This window comes from Misgurnus anguillicaudatus, chromosome 1 (genome assembly GCF_027580225.2).
Source record: "Misgurnus anguillicaudatus chromosome 1, ASM2758022v2, whole genome shotgun sequence".
NCBI classification, from domain to species: domain Eukaryota; kingdom Metazoa; phylum Chordata; class Actinopteri; order Cypriniformes; family Cobitidae; genus Misgurnus; species Misgurnus anguillicaudatus.
The window spans coordinates 28,660,588-28,683,609 of NC_073337.2; the positions used below are offsets into that span (position 1 = coordinate 28,660,588).

Consider the following 23,022-nt stretch of genomic DNA (forward strand, 5'->3'; position numbering starts at 1 on the left):
ATACATTTCTAATTTTATAACCCATATGGCATAAAATTTGTTCTTGGCCAAAATATATTTTTAAATATATGGTAAATACAAACTAATTTTATAATGTATGTTTTTGAAGTTGAAAATATATTATTTTTTAATATTCAAACCTTATATTTTTAAAAGTTTTGTAACAAAGTTTTACTTCCAATGCAACGTGAATATATTTTCTTGGTTTTTTAATATATGGAGGACTAAATATATATATATTATATATTATATAAATATGGGCTGACAAAACATAAGTCGCATACAAATCACGATTTATCGCATACAAAATAAAAGTTTGTGTTTGCATAATATATTTGTGTGTGTATTGTGTGTAATTACTATTTATATATAAACACACACATACATTTAAGAAATTTAAGAAACATGTTATTTATGTATATATTTTTTATATAATATACAAAATAAAATATAACAAAATCTAATCTGCATTTATACAAAATAATTACCCACAGTGCACACACATATATTATGCAAAAACAAACTTTTATTTTGTATGCGATAAATCGTGATTAATTTTTTGACAGCCCTAATATATATATTAAATGCTTTCAAAATATACAAAAAATTATCTTGTAGGAAAAGAACGGTTCATCAAACTATGAAAATTCTCTTATTATTTACTCAACCTAATGCAATAATGTATGTGACTTACTTTCTTCAGTTGGACATGAATAACTAACAGTTTTTATATTAAAATGCATCATTTTGTTTTGTTATACGGAGCACAAATTTATATTTTGAGCTTTATTCGTGATCGATATGTTGCGTAACGGCACACCAAGTTCAAATAGGGCAGTGCTTTGATAACATTGAATCTCATTGGTTTTTGTGTGTCTTGTGACCTGTTGTTGGCATGTTTCGTCATGTCAGGTTTAAAACATATGTGAACCATATGAAATACAGTCTCGTAATCTAATGATAAGAGCATCAAAGTTTAATTTTGTGTAGATTTCAATCTTTGACCTTACTAAGTCAAATGTTAAACACATCAATAATATTTTTATATTAAAAAAAACGTATAAATGACTTGGTTTTCACCGACTGAGTCACACGTGCTCCCCTTATCTTATTAGTGACATCATCCAACCTATTTATTCATACTTGAATGTTATCATTTTAACTTTGCAGCTTCAAATCAATTATGACAAACAGCTGGGCAATCTCATCGTCCACGTTCTCCAAGCGCGAAATCTGGCACCGCGGGACAATAACGGCTACTCCGACCCGTTTGTTAAAGTTTACCTGCTGCCAGGTAGAGGGTAAGTAGGAAAACTTGTATGAATCTTGCCACAAAGTTAAAAAGTGTGTGTGGTTTAAGCCTCAGAGACCACAGACAGACCCCACCTTTCAATATTATGTTATAAAAAGAAAGTGCACCTTTATGCCAAAAGTTAAAAAAATCGCTATGCAAGTATGAAGATAGCATATTAGTTAATCTTTAAATGGGAAATATCATGAAAATCTGACTTTTGTCCATGTTTAAAGGTGCAGTGTGTAAATTGTAGCGACATCTAGTGGTGAGGTTGCGAATTGCAACCAACGGCTCAGTCCACCGCTCACACCTCCCTTTTGAAACGCATAGAGAAGCTACTGTAGCCGCCACGAGAAAAATATGTCATCGTCTGAGACAACTTACTAAAAAGTTTGTCCGTTAAGGGCTTCTGTAGAAACATGGCTGCACAAAACTGTGACTTTCACGTAAGGGGACCCTCGTGTATGTAGATAAAAACATTTCATTCTAAGAAAATAAAAACATAACGGTTCCTTATAAAAAAGTCTTTGTACACCACTGATCATATAGTTTTGTATATTATTTTGCATTTCTGTCAAGAGGTCCTTCTAAAAATTACACACTGCACCTTTAAGTGCTATAATTGGGTCCCCATTGCTTCTATTAAACTAGAAAATGTGAAAAATATCAACCCAGTAACTTAGTTTTGGTAAACCATTCTCTGCAAGCATGTCAAAAATAGGTCATTGAAATTTGTCTCCCCTTGTGAATGTCAGAAGGGGATCTTATTATAATAATACCGCCCCTTAATCTGCACTATTCAACCACGGCACTGACATTTAGGGAAGAGAGAGAGAAAAAAATTGACAGCACAATTGAGTTTCATTTTGAACAAACCGCCATTATGGTGATCAATGTTTGCATTTCATCAGCTCATTTGCATTTTAAAGGACACACCCAAAAACGGCACAATTTTGCTCACACCTAGAAAAGTGGCAATTTTAACATGCTATTATAAATTATCTGTGGGGTATTTTGAGCTAAAACTTCCCCTACGCACGTATTTTACATCTTAAAAAAGTGAAATGTCCCCTTTAAATAAACCTCACACACCCCTGGCACTGGACGTTAAACCTCCCTGAGCTATTTTTTTTATATAAGATGCTACTAAGAAATCAATTATTGTTAGCTTGTTTTAATGTGGTTGTATGTAAGTGTGTGTTTGTGTGTGCAGTGAGAGAGAAAATCAATTCCAGATATATTTATGTGTTAAACAATAGCATTGATTGCTGTATTGAAGTTGTGTGTGTGTGTGTGTGTGTGTGTGTGTGTGTGTGTGTGTGTGTGTGTGTGTGTGTGTGTGTGTGTGTGTGTGCATCAGACCATTGGCTCTCATCTGTTCATGCTGTACCCGATTGAATCTTGGACAACAGGAGCCCTTCATTTCTCTGCTCCATATGGGCATGAATGCATGAGCAAGTGCATTAAACAGTTTTGCGAGCAAACACGCACACGTACACACTTTTACAGGCCTTCACTCACAACCGGTTGTTGTTTGTTTTTGCTGCATGCTGGATCTTCACAGTCAGGTCATGGTTGTGCAGAATGCCAGGTATGTGATTCTTTACTATAGTACCCCAGACTTGGCCATGCTCGGACATGAACGGCCCGCTTTTATTGATTTATTGCGTTGTGTTTTGTTCTTTTATCTTCCTTTTGAATCATTGTTACATATTTCATTCTTTTCTCAATAGTATAAGCTCAAGTGCGCCTATACTAGACATTTACATTGTGCTGATCATTTTCCATTTGCCACCACTGTGTGACTGCATATTTAGTTGACCGAAAAGCATTTCTGTACCGTCTCCGGCCTGTTTCTCCGGCTGACCTCTTGTGGTTTGTTATAAAATTGCAGTGCGGAGAATAAAAGAAGATCCAAACACGCTCAGAAGACTCTGAACCCGGAGTGGAACCAGACGGTCATCTACAAAAACATACATCTGGAACAGGTCAAATAAACAAACACTTATCTATTTGCACGTACTGTTTATCTGTTATATTATGATCTGCCTAAAAAATAACAAACAGCAATCTGTATTCATATCTTTTTAAAACAATAAGCATTGAAATGTGCCATCATTTCACCATCTACACTGCAAAAAATGACTTTCTTACTTAGTATTTTTGTGTTGTTTTCAGTAGAAATATCAAAAAGATTCTTAAATCAAGATGTATTTTCTTGATGAGCAAAATTACTTAAAAAACTTAGTCTAGTTTTTAGACTTAAAACAAGCAAAAATACACTGCAAAAAATGACTTTCTTACTTAGTATTTTTGTCTTGTTTTCAGTAGAAATATCTAAAAATTCTTAAATCAAGATGTATTTTCTTAATGAGCAAAATGACCTAAGAAAATAATACTAGTTTTTAGACAAAAAATGTACAATTTAAGTGAATTCGTGCTTAAAACAAGCAAAATTATCTGCCAATGGGGAGAGAAAATTTTACTTGAATTAAGTGTTTAAGAAAAAAGAAATCTTATTTCACAGTTTTTTTTCTCACCCCATTGGCAGTTAATTTTGCTTGTTTTAAGGACAATTTCACTTAAATTGTATATTATTTGTCTTAAAACTAGACTTATTTACTTAGGTCATTTTTCTCATCAAGAAAAAGCATCTTAATTTAAGAATTTTTAGATATTTCTATTGAAAACCAGACAAAAATACTAAGTAAGAAAGTCATTTTTTACAGTGTAACCAAACTGCAAAAAAAGCAAGCAAACGACCCAAGAAAATAAGTTTAGATTTTAGACCAAAAATATCAAATTAAAGTGATTTTGTGCATAAAACAAGCAACAAAAATCTGCCAATGGGGTAATCACATTTTTTCTTGAATTTTTCTTCACAAATTGTTCTTTACAAAATCACTTAAATTTGATATTTTTGGTCTAAAAATTAGACCTATTTTCTTGGGTCGTTTTGCTCATCAAGAAAGTACATCCAAATTTAAGAATTTTTTGATATTTTTACTGAAAACAAGACAAAAATACTAAGAATTTTTTTTCTTAAATTTTTCTTGAATTTAGTGTTTAAGGAAAATGTTCAAGATTTTTTGCTTACCCCATTGGCAGATTTTCTGTGCTCGTTTTATGCACAAAATCACTTAAATTTGATTTTTTTGGGTCGTTTTGCTCATTCAGAAACAGCATCTTAATTTAAGAATTTTTTGATATTTTTACTGAAAACAAGACAAAAATACTAAGAAAGTAAGTCATTTTTTACAGTGTAACCAAACTGCAAAAAAGCAAGCAAACCAACCCAAGAAAATAAGTTTAGATTTTAGACCAAAAATATCAAATTTAAGTGATTTTGTGCATAAAACAAGCAACAAAAATCTGCCAATGGGGTAAGCAAATTTTTTCATGAATATTTCTTTACAAATTTTTCTTTACAAAATCACTTAAATTTGATATTTTTGGTCTAAAAATTAGACCTATTTTCTTGGGTCATTTTGCTCATCAAGAAAGTACATCCAAATTTTTTGATATTTTTACTGAAAACAAGACAAAAAAATACTAATACATTTTTTTCTTCAATTTTTCTTGAATTTAGTGTTTAAGGAAAATGTTCAAGATTTTTTTGCTTACCCCATTGGCAGATTTTTTTTGCTTGTTTTATGCACAAAATCACTTAATTGTGATATTTTTGGTCTAAAAACTAAACTTATTTTCTTGGGTCGTTTTGCTCATCAAGCAAAAGCATCTTAATTTAAGAATCTTTAGATATTTTTACTGAAAACAAGACAAAACTGCTAAGAATTTTTTTTCTTGAATATCATTTTTTGCAGTGGATAGACCCAATATTGTCCGGCTATGAGTAACCCACTTCTAGCAAAAATAAACTTGAATTTGGTTACTTGTATTTTGCCTAAATAACTTGTGAGATGGCTGATATTGCATTATGTAAGCAAAGTTAACAGTGACTACAAGCGGTTTGCCTTTATTAATTAATTTATTTGATTTATTTTGGGGTTTATTATTGGGGTTTATTGCAAAAAAAATACTTTCTTACTTGTATTTTCTTGACGAGGAAAATGACCTAAGAAAATTTGTCTAGTTTTTAGAGAAAAAAAACATAAAATGTAAGTGAATTTGTGCTTAAAACAATCAAAAAAATCTGCCAATTAGGTAAGAATTTTTTCTTGAATTTTTCTTGAATTAAGTGTTTAAGAAAAAAGTTCTCAAAGTTCAGAATTTTTTTATTTTGACTTATTTTCTTGAAAAAAAAAATGCATCTTGATTTAAAAAATGTTTGATATTTGTTCTGAAAACAAGACAAAAATACTAAGATTTTTTTTCTTGAATTTAGTGTTTAAGGAAAATGTTCAAGATTTTTTGCTTGCCCCGTTGGCAGATTTTTTTGCTTGTTTTGTGCACAAGGTCACTTAAGTTTGGTGTTTTTGGTCTAAAACCTAGACTTATTTTCTTGGTTCGTTTTGCTCATCAAGAAAAAGCATCTTAATTTAAGAATCTTTAGATATTTTTACTGAAAACAAGACAAAAATGCTAAGAATTTTTTTTCTTGAATATCATTTTTTGCAGTGGATAGACACAATATAGTCCATCTATGAGCAGTGCTTCTCAAATAGTGGGGCGGGACCCCCAGGGGGGGCTCGGAGCGACACCAGGGGGGGCGCACGAGCCCCTGGGGAAAATACTTTTTCAGGAAGTGATTTTTTTTGCACCGTCACTTAAAGACATTACACCCCATTCACGCTGATAAGCCACTTTATTTTTTTATTATTATTATGTATTGATTATATTTAATTTAATTTTTCAGTATCAAGTGGTCAAAAAATATTATACTTTATATAAGGATTGATTTTTTTATTTCAGGCAAATTGATGCATTTTAAGTCTTTTCTGTTACAGACTAAAAAACAATGTTATTCTTTGTTGTAAGTTGATCGATATTTCTTTTTTTTGTTTTCTTTTTGTGTTTTCTCAATGTTAATAAGGATACAATGTTTTGCAGATGTGTAATTTTATAGACAATTTATACTATTTACAGTCGCGGCGGAGAGTTGGGGGGGCGCGAAATGTTTACTTCTTCTTAGGGGGGGCGTGACAGAAAATAATTGAGAAGCACTGATCTATGAGTAACCCACTTCTAGCAAAAATAAACTTGAATTTGGTTACTTGTCCATTTGCCTAAATAACTTGTGAGATGGCTGATATTGCATTATGTAAGCAAAGTCAACAGTGACTACAAGCGGTTTGCCTTTATTAATTTATTTATTTTGGGGTTTATTACACTGCAAAAAAAAATACTTTCTTACTTGTATTTTCTTGACGAGGAAAATGACCTAAGAAAATTTGTCTAGTTTTTAGAGAAAAAAAAAACATAAAATGTAAGTGAATTTGTGCTTAAAACAAAAAAAAAATCTGCCAATTAGGTAAGATTTTTTTCTTGAATTTTTCTTGAATTAAGTGTTTAAGAAAAAAGTTCTCAAAGTTCAGAATTTTTTTTTTTAATTTTGACTTATTTTCTTGAAAAAAAATGCATCTTGATTTAAAAAATGTTTGATATTTGTTCTGAAAAAAAGACAAAAATACTAAGTAAGTAATTTATTACTTACAATGTAAATTTTCAATGATAGCCCAAATTTTGCCTTGTTTAAGCCTAGATGTCTATGTTTGGACCGCTATTAGATGTCTTTTAAATGCAAGTTTGCTTGCTGGGTTGTGACACATTGTTATTTTATGACCAGATATCCAAACAATCCAAAGGTTCACATATTTGATTCAAAATGTAGATGTTTCAGAAAAAAATCTATTTTTGTCTTATTATTACATTTATACGTTGTTTCCGAAAAGAGCTTTCATCATATCAGTTATCAGAAAAACCCAAATAAAATCTGATTTCAGTTTGATGCAAAATGCTTTTTACTGTCAACACTCCACATCGGTTTGAAGTTTCAATTATGTGAGAGCTCCTCAGAGAGACTGCCAGGCTTTGGTGCAAACAATGCAAAGCCTTCAGTCTCCCAGACGTATTTAAGCCTAATTAAGACCAAAGATCTCCTTCAGTATCTTCAGCTCTCTGAGACGTCTGCTGACAGACGTGATTGATGCGTTTTAACTGCACTATTGATGCGAGGCGAATGGGTTTTAATTGAGACAGAGAATACAAGGAAGGTAGGAAGGATTATATATGAAACCATCTGGATTAGGCGGTCTTGGATCTGTTTGACATGTTTGTTGGTGTAAATGCAAAGAAAATCATTTTCTTAATCATTAGTTTTGTATTTTACTTCAGAGTAAAATGGGTGAGAAAATAAGACTTGTGTAAGATGCAAAACCCTCTAAGTGCGTCTGACACGTTCTCGTGTAAATTAGCATTTTAATACGGTTTTTATGTTTAGTAATTCAGTAATTTCACTTTAATGACAATGAAAAATCACTTTAGCATTTCATTGGTATTTAAAGGGATACTCTGCAAAAAATGAAAACTACCTAAATCTCTATCATCACCTAACGCCACTCTTGTCAAACAGTATAGGAGCCACTTCAACACAGTATGCGGCGATAATGCACCTTAACGTTGACATTTAACGAAGAACACTCTAAAAATGTCTGGGTTATTTTTGACCCATAATGACGTGCTGGGTTAAAAATTAATGTTGGGTTGTTGTTATGCAACCATGAGGTGTAATAACCCAGCAGTTGGGGTAAAATAGCATTGGGTCAATATTTAACCCAACACATGTTCTGTCCAATATTTACCCATTATGGGTCAAAAATAACCCAGACATTTTTAGAGTGAAGTCTTAAATCATGGGGTAGTTTTCATTATTTGCGGGATTGTCCTTTTAAGAAATTTGACTATGTTTCTCTGCAAAACCCTTTAAGTTCATGCACTTTTTGGGACAAGACAAAGGAAATAGTTGCAAAATCACTAAAGATGCACCTAGAAACACTGCAAGTGATAAAAGTCAGAAACATTCTTGTTGTATTCAACTCCAAGTACTCACCAGAGACCCAAGTTTAAATGTAATCCACCACTGCAAAAAAAGATTTTCAAGAAAAAAATTCTTAGTATTTTTATCTTGTTTTCAGTAGAGACTATATAAAAATTCTTAAATTAAGATGTTTTTTCTTGATGAGCAAAAACGACCCAAGAAAATAAGTCTAGTTTTTAGACCAAAAATATCAAATTTAAGTGATTTTGTACCAAGCCTCTAAGGTTACATTGGAGTAAAGAAAATCTAAAGTTTAGTTTTGCGTGCTCATGTGAAACTATCGTGTGCTCACGTGTAACTTTCGCGTGCTCATGTGTAACTTTCGCATGCTCGCGTGAAACTATCGCATGTTCACGTGAAACTTTCATGTGCTTACGCGAAACCATGTGCAGAATTTTTTTTACGTTTAGTTTCGCGCTTGCACATAAAACTATCACGCACGCATGTGAAACTATTGCTCGCGCACATGAAAGCGAAAGTTTCACATGCGCGCGCGATAGTTTTTACGTGAGCACGTGAAAGTTTCACCTAAGCACGCGATAGTTTCACGTGCGCATGCGAAACTAAGCTTTATTTAATTTTTGCTCCATGTCCCCTTAGGGGCTCCATAATTTTGTGCATAAACAAGCAAAACAATCTGCCAATGGTGTAAGCAAAAAAATCTTGAACATTTTTCTTAAACACTAAATTCAAGAAAAATATAAAAATTAGCTTACCCCATTGGCAGATATTTTTCCTTGTTTTATGCACAAAATCACTTAAATTTGATATTTTTGGTCTTAAAGTCATTTTTTGCAGTGCATCTCTCACGTAACTTCACTGTCCTTTCTGAATAAAGGTTACAACATTTGGTCAATATATATTTAGCAAATCTTCATTAACCGGGTAAAAAACATGCAGCTTGACAATTGAAATCTGACGCATATTCGCACCAGTTACCAGTTTGTTAACTCAATATATTCTCTGTCTATATCCAAAAGTTTTCCTTTTTAGTAATTTTATTTTGTTTTACATTTAGATTTGGCAGATGCTTTTATTTGGCAGATGTATTTTATTTAGCATACCTTTGCGGATATTTACAAATAAAAATGAAACAGAAATTGAGATGATGATTGTGATTGTTATTGATGATGTGTTGTGATGTGTGTTTAGCTGAAAAAGAAGACATTGGAGGTCAGTGTTTGGGACTATGACAAAAGCTCCGCCAATGACTTTTTGGGAGAGGTGAGAGGTTCATTTAAAGCACTTTAAAGACTAAAGGTCTGTTTCTGTTTACATCCATTGAATCCAGTGTCAGACATTAACACTGGAAAAACTGTCCCAGGAAAATAAAATTCAATTAAAATGTATTTTTTTATCATTTGGATACCCAAGTTAACAGTTTGGTATTCATGAAATAAAAAAAATGACCTGGAGTCCCATCCCAAAACTGTATAATTTTGCTGACTTGGTATGTGTATGAAGTCACATTGTTTTATTTGAAAATCTTCTGCATTATCTTTGTTTGTGGATGTTTAGGTGCTGATTGACCTGTCAAACACATCTCAACTGGACAACGTCCCACGATGGCTGCCTCTGAAGGAGCAAAGCGAAGGTGAACATCATCGTCGCTCTCACTCGGGACAGAGCCGCCAGCATTCGCCCAAACCTCCCGGAGGTCACGGAAGCTCACCCAAAACCTCCAGCCACAGCAAGGAAGACTCTCCAAAATCCTCTGTTATCAAGAGTCGTAGTCACGGCATCTTCCCCGACCCTGCCAAGGGTAGGAGCGAACACCGCATGCCATCAGTCTGCGATGTCTCTCACTTTTTCACACCAAATAAATCTTTTTCTTAATCAGTTTTTGTACAGTACAAAGCAAGTTTATTTAGACCTAAAGGGGCACTTTGTAAATTTTAGCAGCCTCTAGTGGTGAGTTTGTGAATTGCAACCAACAGCTCAGTCCAGTGCTCCCCCCTTTCTTTTTGGATTATATTTTTAATCATTTTGGAAATGTATAGCCCTAGTTGCTATTTACTAAATGTATTAATGATGTGACCTCTGAAATTTTTCTTTCAATAAGGACAATTTTGTTTAAGGGATATCAAGACCAAAATACTGATCAAGAAAAAGATTTTTTGCATCGTTTCAGTCTTTCCGTCTTCTGCGCTCTGTTCATCCCTCTTGCTGTCATTTCTATTCGCTCTCTCTACTTTCTTTCTGTCTTCACGTGATCTCTCCATCCTATATTACTCAAGCTTCCTAGCTTTGGCTTCCTGCTCTCCATACTGTATATGTGTGTTTAGATCACGACAGCGCTGAGCTCACCAGCGCTTCACTCCAGCCACCTCACGCAGGGTGTGACAGGGCCGAAAAGGCAGAAAGCAGCCTGTCAAGATGCTAACTAGGGCACAGTAGTTGGACTTTAAGTATTACATCAGCTGTTTCAGATGGAGACTCAACCTGACTAGTTTAACTAGAATATAAATAGATCAAATAAGACAGCAGTAAGGCTAAAGCAGCTTGTGTAATTCGGTTTTGGTTGTTTTAGACACGCAGGTCCCCACTATTGAGAAATCTCACAGTAGCCCCGGCACATCCAAGCCGTCCCTCTCCGAGGGCCAAGCCCGTCCCCGCGGAGTCCCCCGTGCTCACGGCAAAAACGGCACGGCCCGGGCACACCTTGACAATGCCGCTGCGACGTCCGAAGCTGCCGGCCCGCAGCCTCGCCAGCAACCAAGTAAACGACGCAAATAAAACCTCCACAGCATGGCTGCCTCCGCACTCATCTGTTCCTTCTTCTGTTTGTTTTCCTCCCTGTTATTGTTTGATTTTCCCTATTTTTTTCTGTTTTCTCCCTTATATCTTCCTCTAATACCCCGTGTAGTCACAGTCTGCTTACATTATGTCCTCCTCCTCGGTACACAAACATACTGGGACAATACTGTTCCTATTAATACATTGTCACATTTTCATAAGAAGTCTCATTAAATATTTATTGTCTACAGTCAAGCTAATAAATAATAAACCAATAAATAATTAACCGAGCTAAACTACTATTAACCATCTATGGAATACCTATTGGTTTTTATTACGAATGCACAGCTATATCGGCCAATAATCGGTATCGGCAGATAAAAGCATTTAAAAATAAAAAAGTAAAGAGCAAACTATAAAATTCTTTTTTTTTTTAAAAAAGACATTTTGTATCTGGGCATCCCTAATTTATATCATTTATTTATTTTAGGGTTTTCAAAAGATTAATGACGATTAATCGCATACAAAATAAAAGTTTGTGTTTGCATAATATATTTCTGTGTGTATTGTGTGTTATTATTATATACATATAAATACACACATACAAACATGTTATGGAAAAATGTTAATTAAAAAAAATCTAATGTATGCATATTTAAAAAATAATAATAAATAAATAAATACATAAATTATATATATAATTGTTTCTTAAATACATAAAAGCATTACACACAGTGCACACACATAACAAGCTTTTATTTTGTATATGATTAATTGCGATTAATCTTTTGACAACTTTAAAATCAAATAAATAAATGTATAACAGTGCACACACACATAACAAGCTTTTATTTTGTATATGATTAATTGCGATTTATAATTTGACAACTTTAAAAATAAATTAATTAATTAATAACAGTGCACACACAGATAACAAGCTTTTATTTTGTATATGATTAATTACGATTAATCTTTTGACAACTTTTAAATAATTGAATAAATGAATAACAGTACACACACACATAACAAGCTTTTATTTTGTATATGATTAATTGCGATTAATCTTTTGACAACTTTAAAATAAATAAATGAATGAATAACAGTGCACACACACATAACAAGCTTTTATTTTGTATATGATTAATTGCGATTAATCTTTTGACAACTTTAAAATAATACAAATAAATAAATGTATAACAGTACACACACACATAACAAGCTTTTATTTTGTATATGATTAATTGCGATTAATCTTTTGACAACTTTAAAATAAATAAATAAATGAATAACAGTGCACACACATAAGCTTTTATTTTGTATATGATTAATTGCGATTAATCTTTTGACAACTTTAAAATAATTTAAATAAATAAATAAATGAATAACAGTGCACACAAACATAATAAGCTTTTATTTTGTAAATTATTAATTGCGATTGATTTTTGATATATATATATATACTACAAATACAAAATTGAGCTGAATTTAGCTCAGTAGTAACACCAAGGACATAGAATCGATTCCCAGGGAAAACAAAAACTGATAACTGTGTGTCTTAAATGTGGTTTTATAAATGTTAATGAATGGTAAACTTTAAAAGTAAAACTTTCTGTTTTGACCTAAACTAGTGCTCAAATGTTAAAAAATATTTCTTACCTATTCTGGTAACATTTTGATTCTCCCAGGCTTCAATAAGATGCCAAAGTAAAAGATGCCAATGCGGACTTCTCCGGTTACCTGTGCATTTCCTCCTCTTAAGTTATTTTAAATGAAAACAGCTTAGCTTACCACATTATTAAAAGTTAAGAACCACATGATCCAAAGTAAGACATCCCTGACATTAAGCATCCCATTTTTCCCACCGGAGCCTTAGTCCAGCCCCTTTTAATTTAAATACCTTATTATTTGTCCCCTTATTTATGAGTTGTGTTTTATCCCAAATGGCCGGCTTTTCAGCAGCTACCCCTCTGCCCACCGACATGGCCGTGCATGTGGCCACCGCCCGCTCCTCAAAGCACCATCCCACCCTGCCTCCACTCTCTCCGCAGCTCTCGCTGGCCTACACTGCACCTCAGTCGACGCACAAAACCCGAGCCCGGGCGTGCGTGCGCGCTGGGGCTGCATGTGACTTTGACCTACAGTAAAAGCTGGTGGTGTCCGTGTTGTGACGAGTTCATACTCTGAGTCTCCATCTCGCCCCCCTTCTCCCCTCTCCTGACCCTCTCCCTCATCGTGGCCGGTATATGGCCCCAGCCCAAAATGGCCGCCTCGACCAGAGGCAACACAGGCACAGCGTAGCCGGTGTGCTCACCGTTCAGGCAGCCCCATCCAATGAGATCCCTGCCGGCCGTCACCTGACCCTCAGGAAAGCCTTGTCGGAAGAGAGGCCGCAGCCGGACGGAGGTGAGAGTTCTCGTGTGATTGCCGATGTGCAAGAGAGAGAGAGAGAGAGGATGTTGAGTTACTAACGCACATCTGTATAGCGAGAACCAATCACAGGAAATTCATGCAGCGAGTCGCAGTCTGGTTCAGCAGTCTCGCAACGTGCTAAAACCAGGACGCCTAAATATAAAGAGACCCTACCCCTGGTGTTACCGTTGCCGAGTCTGTTTGGAAAAGACTGTGTGCATGAATTACGTGCCGAAATCACCCACATCCAACCATCACCCATCACTCAATCTTTCAAGCACTCAACATCGTACCAACACACTAAAATCCCCAATATAAATAGTTAAACAATTAAAATAAACACGTGGATTACTAATAAACATGATTTAATTTGTTATGTCTGTCTAAGCTTTTGCTTCTGTCATGTGATGTGTGCTTAGCATATCTCTGTGCTGTGATATTTCCTTTCATGTATGATGTGTGGTCACGCTTTCTTTAAATGTTACCAGTGGATCTATATATATATATGTGTGTGTGTTTGTTGGGGTGAATGCGTGGAAATCAACCCCTGCTCCTTCACTTACTATAATAGTCGCCAGGCACCAGTAGTTAGGCCAATAGTAAATGTTACTCATGCAACTCATATAGTCCGCTATTTAAAAACAGCATCCCGCAGCCACCGATCTGGTGATGCTCCTGTTACTGCAGCCTCATTGGACAGCGGTTTGAGTGGCAGTGCCTTCAGCCTATTGGATGAAGAGGGCGGGACCAATGCGGTGGATAGTGCCATTTTCCAGGTTCCTAGATTGTAAGTGCTTTCTTTAAATATATTTGTAAAGTCGTAGATGAAACAATGTTTTATTTTCTTTATGCTGGTGAAAGTGTTGGTATGTAAGTCACAAAATATTATTTTATTTAATTGCTCGTGAGTTTTAACCACATGCTTACTGTAACCTGATGTTGTTTATTAGTAGCGGGAAGATTCCAAACGGCACAGACGCGGTGAAATCTGTTCATGAAGACCCAGAGGGTAATATTTGTATGATTTTATGTGTGATGTTTGTGTCTGTTGTAGGATGTTCATATTAACCACGAACGATTAATATTATCAGTAAAAAAAATTGTTACTGCACGGTGCGTTTCGACACATGCTTTCAGACATTTCGCCACTTTTTATACTTATTTGTGAATGGCCTGTAAATGACACGAATTATCCCTGACGGTCTGGTAAAGTAATCATTTGTATGAGAAATTATTTGTACCGATATGTGTCCGTGCTTAAAGTATGGCATGGAAGCTGCATGGAGACGCGCATGTTTGCGCAAGATGGTGCGGTCCGTGTGCGTTTACACCAGACGTCAATGGAGCGGATAAATTGCACTATTCACAACTAGTTGGACGCTTGAACATTTTGAGTTAACTCGATTAATTTGTGCGTCAAATTCATGTCATTTGCACGTGAAATGCAGACGCATATATATATATATATATATATATATATATATATATATATATATATATATATATATATATATATATATATATATATATATATTTATATATATTTATTTATTTATTTATTTATTTAATTATTTATAGATCTCTTTCTTCCAAGCAAGATCCTTTTTATTCTTGTTTATTATAAAAATATGAAGATGTGTCGTATATATATATATATATATATATATATATATATATATATATATATATATATATATATATATATATATATATATATATATATATATATATATATATATATATATATTTATTTATTTATTTATTTATTTATTTATTTTTTTATTTATTTATAGATCTCTTTCTTCCAAGCAAGATCCTTTTTATTCCTGTTTATTATAAAAATATGAAGATGTGTGTCGTACAGCTCTGGGTATCCCCATACAGCAACAATGATTTTGTCCTTTTGTATTTCTGCCTCTGCTTGCTACATCGTTATCACGTCACTACTAGAGCAAGCTCCTGATTGGTTAACGTTTTTTTTAACTTGCGCGATTCGCGTGAATCACGCGTTACATGCGCATCAATTAAATGTTTGTATTGTTTTTACTGTGTTATCGGTTAATGGTTAACAAGCTGCGATTGTTGATCGGGAAAATTAACTGAAATTGAATAAGAATGTATTATATTTTTAGGGCTACGTATCACGATACATTGTGCTGCAATGTGTTGAAATACATTGCGTTACTGTAAAGCAAGAAAATAGAGTTGGGGATTTCCTCTTTTTTTTAGGCATATAATAGGATATAATTTTAGGAAAGCTGTGATTGAGAACACTTCATCATATGCAAATCTTAGCCAAAAAAAATTCCCTATGTTAGTACTTCCTGTCACTGTATAAATTTAGAGATAAGAAAAAAATGCTATGTTGTAAGCGGGATGTAAAAAAATTGAATAAAATATATATTGAAATTGCATTTTTGGGAATCGGTAAAATATTGCCAAACAAAATTTCATGATACTCACATATGTATCAGTATTTTCTTACACCCCTAATTATTTTATTGGTAACACTTTACAATAACGTTTTATTTGTTAACATTAGTAAATGCTAACATGAACAAACAACGAACAATATAATAATCTCAGCATTTAATAATCTTTGTTAATAAAGGTTAATGTCCATAAAATTGTTCATGTTAGTGCATTAAAGGAATAGTTCACTTTAAAATGAGAGTTCTGTCATAATTTACACATCCTCATGTTGTTCTAAACCTGAATGATTTTTTTTTCTGATGAACACAAATTATGGTAAGCACACAGCAGTAAGTGACCATTGACTTCCATAGTAGGAAAAAAATATTTTGGAAGTATTGTGATAAATGACTAAAAGAATATTTTGATAAATGATGGTAAGCACAAAGTTGACGTTACCCATTACATTCCATCATATTTTTGTATTCCTACTATGGAAGTCTATGGTCGCTTGCTGCTGTTTGTTTCCCATCATTTCTCAAAATATCTTCTTTTGTGTTCATTAGAAAAAAAGAAATTCATAGAACAACATAAGGATGTTTAGAAAAAAGTTTAAAAAGTTTAGAACAACATGAGGATGAGTAAATGATGACAGAATTTTCATTTTAAAGTGAACTATCCCTTTAACTAATGTTACGTTACAACATTCTTGTACCATTTTATTTACCCACTGATACAACTGGTTTTCCAAAGTACTACTTTAACTACAGTACTGTAAATGTTGACTTGACCCAGACTTTAAAATATTGAGATTAACAGTTTTTGTGTGTTTTTTAGGTAAAACTCAGGTGGTGGGAGAGATCAAGATCGCCCTAAAAAAGGAGATGAAAACAGAAGGAGAACACCTGGTGCTTGAGATTCTACAGTGCAGGAACATCACATACAAATTCAAGTCTCCTGACCACCTACCAGGTATCAAGTTGTCTCATCTTATGCGGAAAAAAATGATATTAATATCTCAGAGGTACTTATTGGTATTAAAGAGTGCATGGGTGATTCTCACGAAAACTTGGTTTTAAAAATGTCAAGCATGAAAATGTAAAAATTGCTTAAATTAACTTTTTTCCCACCAGACATTGAAAAACAAAGTCTGGAGTAAATGGGAACATTAATTTAAAAACTTTTACTTATCATTTAACACTTTTTGTAACATAATTTTAAAAATTAGTCCTAAAAAATCTCATTACCGCAACAGTCAGAAAACATCAACACTGACATATTTTCAAAATGACATGACAAACCTGAAAGAACATAATTTGGAGATTCTGCACATGCATTTAAAATCAAAGTATTATGCTTCTATTAATTAAATTAACATTTAATAAGCATCTGTTGCGGTAATGATAATCAAAATGTCGTGTAAGCATTCTGACAAGACAATATTTCAAATTAACTGTAAAAAAATGATCTTACCTGGTAGCCATCTTGAAGTATCTGGTCCATGTGCTTGGTCACTCAAAATCAAACTTTATTAAAATTCTGTATGTGTGCTTGAACTGTTCTCAAAAAGTGTTGCGGAGGATGAGAACATCAGGCATGGACACATCATTTTCCTAATTTTTCTTCATTATTATTATACATGAATATTCAGTAAATACTTTTTCTGTCATCTAAAGTAGTCTAGCAAAACATCCATTTATTTTTTTTCTTAATATTTTTGTGTTAATTTGATTACAACATAACGCATGTTCAAACACAGCCGGACACATTGCGGTAATGAGAATTTCAGCAGAAAATGAGATAAAATTTACAATTATAAATTCTTATGTTGAAATCACACATTGTGCAAGGTAGAACACAGTATTGTGTTAATTCTGATGCTTTTTAATGTTACTATATTACACATTTTAAAGCTAAAATCATTACTGCCGTGGTGTTTCAATGGTTTCGTGAGAATCACCCACATATTAGTACCTCACCAGTACATACTGGTACCAAATGTATAAATATCTGTAGCTAAATGGTACATACTAGGATATTTTTAAAAGGTATAGCCCTAGTGACAGGGTGGGACAATTTTTTTTACTATTTTTTTCTGACTTGTATCTATAGCGTTGTCAGACAGTTGACTACCGTAACGTTAGCACATCAAAAAGATGTTTAAACATATGCAGATGTGTGTTTGTATGCATATAGTAAAATACATCTCGCTAATGGTTTTTACAGACCTGTATGTGAAGCTCTATGTGGTAAATGTGGCCACCCAAAAGAGGATAATCAAAAAGAAGACCAGGGTGTGTCGTCACGATCGAGAGCCGTCTTTCAACGAAACCTTTCGCTTCTGCATGAACCCAACTGGTCATTCTATTCAGGTACGTACTGTATAGTCAAGCAAAGCAATGCTTCTCCACCAGAGGGCGCTCCACACTACATAGAGGTGTTTTAATTACCCCCACATCAAACATGTGATTCTTATCCCCCCAGCTGTTTCTGGTTTCAAACGGTGGCAAGTTCGTAAAGAAGACCCTGATCGGCGAGGCCTACGTGTGGCTGGATAAGGTGGACCTGCGGAAACGGGTGGTGAGCTGGCACAAGCTGCTGGCCAGCACAGCTCAGATCCACTCCTAAACACGGCGAGTGGATGAGGCGTAAGAAGAACCGGACCGGGAAGCGGAGTCTCACATCTCCGCTAAACTCTTCGGGACTAAACTTGAGGTTGAATTTCGAGGGCCGACACAGGGACGGACTTGGCTACTCAGTTGCACAGGCACGTGTGATTGTGTTAACCCAAGACATGGAGAAACAGGTGTATAACAGTGTTTACCAGAAGGTGATCTGATCTGAAAGTTAGAAAACCCTCTTGCAGGTGCAGAACTGATTCAGGCGCATATGTGCGTAGACCACATTTTTAAGCATACTTTTTTCACAATCGCACTTAAACTTTAATTTAAACTTTACCGCCGTATGTAAAATAGCACCACAATACGGAGTTAGATGCTAGAATGAAAGTTTAACTATTTATTTCTAAAAGTTTGTTTATATTATTATTTGGAGCCAAGTCAGTTGTTTGTGCATCAAATTATATAAGAAAATTATAATTGTCATTATTTACAGATGAAGGATAAAGACAGATATCATATATGTTATTTTTATATGATAGAGATTAATTTAGTTTAAGATATTTATCACGTATGCACCGATATATCGGTTTATAATCGGTATCGACCGATATAATCGGTGTCGGACAATTGTTCCAAAACAACCAATGATCAGGGCAGATTATATACTGGCAAACAAATGGGTGGAAAAATACATCAGAACTCATGCTAGGAGTAAAAAGCAAAATTATCGGTACGTTTCGATATCGGTAGAGTAAGTAATCGAATATCTGCCATTTTGTATCGGTGCATCCGTAATATTTATCATTTCTTTTCTCCAGATGTTATTATGTGTTGACAGAACAGATATTTAAATCATATTATAAATGGTCTAGAAGAGTATTTTATGGTATATTATATAGATGGATATAAATGAATGAAATATGATTTATTGGGTGTTGTGATGATACGTTGTGCTAGTATGGTAATTCATCCTTTAAGATCACAGAAGTAGTTTTCTGTGTGATACAACTAAGTTCAAATAAAGTCTCTTTTGTCCTGCTGAGCTAAAAACAGTGCATTGTGGGAAATTAATAGGATCGATTGAAAGAAATTGAAAAGACCTGTTCGTTTGTTATCTCATTTGATGAATGTGACAGCATATGTATATCAATCTCTAATTCGAAGCATCGGTTGAAATGTTACAGTACATGATTTGCACTTCGTGTTTAGCATCTTAAGAATGTAATGGCTGGTAGAGCTTTGTTTAAAAAATAGGCATCCATGCATTATCGTCGAACATACTGGTAATACACAACACACTCTTGGTTTCTCAATGATTTGAGTTTAAATATATCTCATATATCTGATACAATATATCTATTATGTTTTATTATAAAACAAACTCTTAAACACTCAGGTTTTGATGAGGCATTTGTGAATAGCCTTGTAATACGTAAATGTTATTGGCTGATCTTTGGTCTAAGCAGGCTGATCTTTGATCTCAAAGGCTTGATGCTTAGATCAAGGGCGATAACAATGAGGATCAGGGTGATGACATCACAATTTATTCATTTAATTTAATCAATTATTGTGGATAGCTGCAATGATCTTTTTAGTTTACATATTTGAAAGATGCTGAGCACTTAATCTCATACTTTACGAACTGTGTGGCCACCTCACCATGCAATGCCATTATTGTGATTTTTTTATGCTTTTAAATAACACATAACCCAGTATAGCTTTTCCATGTCAGGCAACATCAAAATCTCTCATAATTATCCAAGGTTAAGGGTTTGAGACCTAAATATAGTCTTAAACTTTTAACCTGTGCCAAACTACCAAAATCCACAGGTTCTGTGTATGTTATTCTATGCAATTTAAAACGCATCTAGTGTACTGATCATTAAGCGGTCCGAGAACATGAATAAGGACTCTTTTTTATTTTTGTAAGCTTTTTTCACTTGATAAATATTGTTTGTTTTTATATATTTGGTTGTATCTTTTGCTTAATGCTTGTTTGATTTTTTTTGCTATTTTGAGTTTATGTAACAATGAGGAAAAATGAAAAGGTGATATTAACCTACATACGCTAGTTATTTAAGTGTACATAAATGTGACCATAGCAGACAAGTCATGTTGTGTTCGTCATAGGCCACTGCAACCATCCAACCACAGTGTCTAGAAATACAAATACAATCTGTGTTTACTCAATGCATTAGCTATAAAAATGCTCAGCTTTCACTATATATTCTGACCTGCCAGAATGTGTGTTATTCATTTTTATGTTTATAGTTAGATGCGATTAATGCATATATAAAAAGCAGTCATTTGAACAAATAATCATTCATACATTAATCAATGCAGCCTCCTTTGAATAATCAGAGCATGCTCGAATCTCACTTTCACCCCAAAAAAGTAATTCAATAAAAAAAGCCATGTAAATAAAATAGTTTTCTTTTGTACAGATAGGATCTTCAATTAGTTTTGTGGTTCAACAAAGAGCACGTGTGTGGGGAAAGGTACAGAGCGATTGTGAATTGATCTGTGTGTTACATGTTGTACATGCACTAGAGTAAAAGCTTTTCCCATACAAGCCTCTGATGAACTGGACTTGATCTGCACAACAGACACAAATTTAACCATGTATAATAATAAAGAACAGAAGCTGACCTTATGCTGACTCGAGTAGAATCAGGAAACGTGTGGTGTTTTCACTTTGGATGTTGCATGTTTTGTTGGTGGTTTGTTCATACTATTTTTGTGTCCAGATTCTATTTACAGACAGATTAAAAAATCGACGAAAAGTCAATCGGATATGTATGCTGACTGTACAAAGATATGCTTGTATAATCCGTCTGGTTTTCCACTCAATGTAAACTGATAAAAAAAATTAACTGTCATGGTTTTTGTGGTTGTACACAAACGGTATTGATAAATTATGCAAATTGTGCTGTAATAAAAGGCTATTGCCCTAAATCTAAATATTAAATAATATATGTAAAATTCTCCTGGAGGTGAATTATTTTGTAAACACTTCTATCTATCCATCTATCCTTCTATCCATTATCTATTTATCCATTTATCACACTTATTTTGTAAACACAATTCATATCCCTATATCTGTCTGTCTTTTATCCATCCAATTCCATTTTAAAGGGGACTTTCACAAGACTTTTTAAAAATTTAAAATAAATCTTTGGTGTCCCCAGAGCAGGGCCGGAGTGGGGCCACTTTTCAGCCCGGGAGTTTCAGGCCCAAGACCGGCCCACTTTTTCCATAGTGTTATTCCAAATTAGCACTTTTTTCAAATTGGATAAATAAAGCAACAGTTCAGCTCTTACTATAGTTTTTATTAATATCATGGTTCAACAAATAAGGTAAAAGTTAAATAATATTTCACTTAAGATGAGAAGTTAACAAAAATATTCCTCTACACTCTGTGTTATTTTTGACCCATAATGGGTAAATATTGGACAGAACAAATGCTGGGCCAAAAATAACCCAATGTTGGGCTGTTGTTATGGAACCATGGATTATAATAACCCAACAATCGGGTTAAAACAACCCAGCATTGGGTCAATTCCAACCCAGCAGTGTGTTCCGTCCAACATTTACCCACCATGGGTCAAAAACAACCCAGCCCTGTTTAGAGTCTATTCCACAAGGAAAGGTTGATAAATTATTAGCATTGCTAATGCTATGAGGCCTATGATTAATCAGATGCAAATAGAAATATAAAACCCAGTCCTAATTAAAAAAGAAAACAATTTGACAAAAAATATTAAATCCAATATTGGGTAAATATATAGCATAAAAAGTGATTTATAAGCTTTTTTTAGGCTGCTCATTTTTGACTGGGAACACAAAAGGTGTTATATGGTTCTGAACACAACCTGAGGGTTAAATAACTTTAATTCATATTGTTTACTCATTGCCTCCTCGTTTTTAGCGGGGAACTGGCTTATCTGCTGCTCAGAAACTGCTTGCATAATATTTGCAAAGTCTATGAATCGCATGTATACACAAAAGGCTAATATTTTAACAAAAAAAATGTTGGCTTGTAAATAGTTTGAAAACGGTAGGCCTATTAGCCGAATAATTACGTTGCTAATGCTAACCATTACTAGGCTTATTTCTCTTTAAGTTACCTGTTGTCACTTTTGTTTGTCCTCTTGAAAATAAATCTGTAAGTTTGGCACATTTGGCAGCATCCTCCTACAATGACTTTTTTCTTCAACCTGTTTTTTTACGCCCTCCTCCTCTCAGACGCGTTTTGTTACGGTAGCGCGGGCCCAGCCTACCGGAGAAAAGTTTTGGAAAAGACGTGCTATGGACCGAACCAACTCTGTGGGAGGGGAGGGGAAAACTCCTTCACATGGTACAACCCATGCAGAGGCTGCGCGCTGCAGTGTCAATGCGAAACGTGTGAAGTGTCATTTAAGAGAAGACAGACTCACTAACGTGACAAATGTAAAAAAAAAAAAAAAAAAAAACTCGACCGGCCCAAAAGTGAAGCGGCCCACCGGGAATCCTCCCGGTTCTCCCGATTACCCACTCCGGGCCTGCCCCAGAGT

The 23,022-nt window shown here is 34.2% G+C and overlaps 1 protein-coding gene across 12 annotated transcripts in view; it reads left to right on the forward strand.

Moving 5' to 3' along the window:
- The window catches only part of pcloa (piccolo presynaptic cytomatrix protein a), a 77,851-nt gene extending 56,576 nt beyond the window's left edge, over positions 1-21,275 (forward strand). For 5 of the 12 annotated variants that reach the window (XM_055190929.2, XM_055190922.2, XM_055190926.2 and 2 more), the window contains 12 exons: positions 1,171-1,301; positions 2,859-2,885; positions 3,189-3,282; positions 9,444-9,515; positions 9,810-10,053; positions 10,822-11,010; positions 13,281-13,430; positions 14,082-14,223; positions 14,387-14,445; positions 16,686-16,820; positions 18,075-18,220; positions 18,333-21,275. In XM_055190929.2, coding sequence (XP_055046904.2) covers positions 1,171-1,301; positions 2,859-2,885; positions 3,189-3,282; positions 9,444-9,515; positions 9,810-10,053; positions 10,822-11,010; positions 13,281-13,430; positions 14,082-14,223; positions 14,387-14,445; positions 16,686-16,820; positions 18,075-18,220; positions 18,333-18,476 — 1,533 coding nt within the window. In that variant the 3' untranslated portion in view covers positions 18,477-21,275. Of the gene's footprint in view, positions 1-1,170; positions 1,302-2,858; positions 2,886-3,188; positions 3,283-9,443; positions 9,516-9,809; positions 10,054-10,821; positions 11,011-13,075; positions 13,431-14,081; positions 14,224-14,386; positions 14,446-16,685; positions 16,821-18,074; positions 18,221-18,332 lie in introns of those variants that run through there. The other 7 variants (XM_055190925.2, XM_055190927.2, XM_055190924.2 and 4 more) reach the window with 7 other exon arrangements.
- Positions 21,276-23,022: the final 1,747 nt, after the last annotated feature.